Source organism: Trematomus bernacchii, unplaced genomic scaffold (assembly GCF_902827165.1).
Source record: "Trematomus bernacchii unplaced genomic scaffold, fTreBer1.1, whole genome shotgun sequence".
Classification (NCBI taxonomy): Eukaryota; Metazoa; Chordata; class Actinopteri; order Perciformes; family Nototheniidae; genus Trematomus; species Trematomus bernacchii.
Genome location: NW_022987872.1, coordinates 87,350 through 89,849, shown reverse-complemented (window position 1 = coordinate 89,849; position 2,500 = coordinate 87,350). Strand labels below are relative to the sequence as shown.

General features: G+C 40.2%; 1 protein-coding gene across 1 annotated transcript in view; it reads right to left on the bottom strand.

The window, feature by feature from the left end:
• prkg1b (protein kinase cGMP-dependent 1b) overlaps window positions 1–2,500 on the bottom strand; it is a 45,951-nt gene that overhangs the window by 21,776 nt on the left and 21,675 nt on the right. The window contains exon 4 of the mRNA XM_034113860.1: window positions 2,099–2,212. Coding sequence (XP_033969751.1) covers window positions 2,099–2,212 — 114 coding nt within the window. The remainder of the gene's footprint in view (window positions 1–2,098; window positions 2,213–2,500) is intronic.

Here is a 2,500-nt window from a genome sequence, read left to right as displayed (position 1 = left end):
AGTAGTACAGTAGTAGTAAAGTGTACAGTAGTAGTAAAGTAGTAGTACAGTAGGTAGTAAAGCAGTAGTACAGTAAGTAGTACAGTAGTAGTACCAGCAGTAGTACAGTAGTAGTCCAGCAGTAGTACAGTAGTAGTACAGTAGTAGTACATTAGTAGTACAGTAGTAGTCCAGCAGTAGTACAGTAGTAGTACAGCAGTAGTACAGTAGTAGTACAGCAGTAGCATATTAGTAGTACAGCAGTAGTACAGTAGTAGTAAAGTAGTAGTACAGTAGTAGTACAGTAGTAGTACAGCAGTAGCATATTAGTAGTACAGCAGTAGTACAGTAGTAGTACAGTAGTAGTACAGTAGTAGTAAAGTAGTAGTACAGTAGTAGTACAGTAGTAGCACAGCAGTAGCATATTAGTAGTACAGCAGTAGTACAGTAGTAGTACAGCAGTAGTACAGTAGTAGTACAGTAGTAGTACAGTAGTAGTAAAGTAGTAGTACAGTAGTAGTACAGCAGTAGTCCAGTACGCAGTAGTACAGCAGTAGTACAGTAGTAGCAGTAAGTACAGCAGTAGTACAGTAGTAGTACAGTAGTAGTACAGCATAGTACAACCAGTTACAGTAGTAGTACAGTAGTAGTACAGTAGTAGTACAGTTAGTCCAGCAGTATACAGTAGTAGTACAGCAGTAGAACAGCAGTAGTACAGTATAGTACAGTAGTAGTACAGCGTAGTAAAGTAGTAGTCAGTAGTAGTACAGTAGTAGTACAGCAGTATACAGTAGTAGTAAAGTAGTACAGTAGTAGTCAGTAGTAGTACAGTAGTAGTACAGCATAGTTACAGTAGTAGTACAGCAGTAGCTATAGTATACAGCATTACAGTAAGTAGTAGTACAGTAGTAGTCCAGCAGTAGTACAGCAGTAGTAAAGTAGTAGTACAGTAGTAGTACAGTAGTAGTAAAGTAGTAGTACAGTAGTAGTACAGTAGTAGTAAAGTAGTAGTACAGTAGTAGCACAGCAGTAGCATATTAGTAGTACAGCAGTAGTACAGTAGTAGTACAGTAGTAGTACAGTAGTAGTAAAGTAGTAGTACAGTAGTAGTACAGCAGTAGTACATTAGTAGTACAGTAGTAGTACAGCAGTAGTACAGCAGTAGTACAGCAGTAGTCCAGCAGTAGTACAGCAGTAGTACAGCAGTAGTACAGTAGTAGTACAGCAGTAGTACAGTAGTAGTACAGTAGTAGTACAGCAGTAGTACAGTAGTAGTACAGTAGTAGTACAGCAGTAGTACAGTAGTAGTACAGTAGTAGTCCAGCAGTAGTACAGCAGTAGTACAGCAGTAGTACAGTAGTAGTACAGTAGTAGTACAGCAGTAGTACAGCAGTAGTACAGTAGTAGTACAGTAGTAGTACAGCAGTAGTACAGTAGTAGTACAGTAGTAGTACAGTAGTAGTCCAGCAGTAGTACAGTAGTAGTACAGTAGTAGTACAGTAGTAGTACAGCAGTAGTACAGTAGTAGTACAGTAGTAGTACAGCAGTAGTACAGTAGTAGTACAGCAGTAGTACAGTAGTACAGTAGTAGTACAGTAGTAGTACAGTAGTAGTCCAGCAGTAGTACAGTAGTAGTACAGCAGTAGTACGTAGTAGTACAGTAGTAGTACAGTAGTAGTACAGCAGTAGTACAGCAGTAGTACAGTAGTAGTACAGCAGTAGTACAGTAGTAGTACAGCAGTAGTACAGTAGTACAGTAGTAGTACAGTAGTAGTACAGTAGTAGTCCAGAAGTAGTACAGTAGTAGTACAGCAGTAGTACAGTAGTAGTACAGCAGTAGTACAGTAGTAGTACAGTAGTAGTACAGCAGTAGTACAGTAGTAGTACAGCAGTAGTACAGTAGTAGTACAGCAGTAGTACAGTAGTAGTACAGCAGTAGTACAGTAGTAGTACAGTAGTAGTACAGCAGTAGTACAGTAGTAGTACAGTAGTAGTACAGCAGTAGTACAGTAGTAGCACAGCAGTAGTACAGCAGTAGTACAGTAGTAGTACAGCAGTAGTACAGCAGTAGTACAGTAGTAGTACAGCAGTAGTACAGCAGTAGTACAGTAGTACTCACCGGTGACGGAGGCGGTGCGGGTGCAGTTGTAGAGGATGGCCAGCTCTCCGAACACCTTCCCAGGCGTCATGGTGCACAGCTTCATGCCCTCCTTCGTCACCTCCACCTTCCCCTCTGAGAGACAGGGCTTTTATTGTGGAGGGGTAAACAGGAAGTCTACAACATCAACTTTGTTTACCTGTACATTACCACCCTGCGAGGTCTCCTTATCTGATATGATTTGATATGATGTATTACCTGGGATACAATTCAACATCCCATCAGTCTGTATCCCAAATGTATGAAATAATGATAAATGAGCTGTTAGAAAGTCTGATCTGAGGACATTAGCGCTGTAGAACTATTTCAACTGTTAATAATAAATGTATGAATGTATGTGTGCAGTTTTATACTGGTAGAACT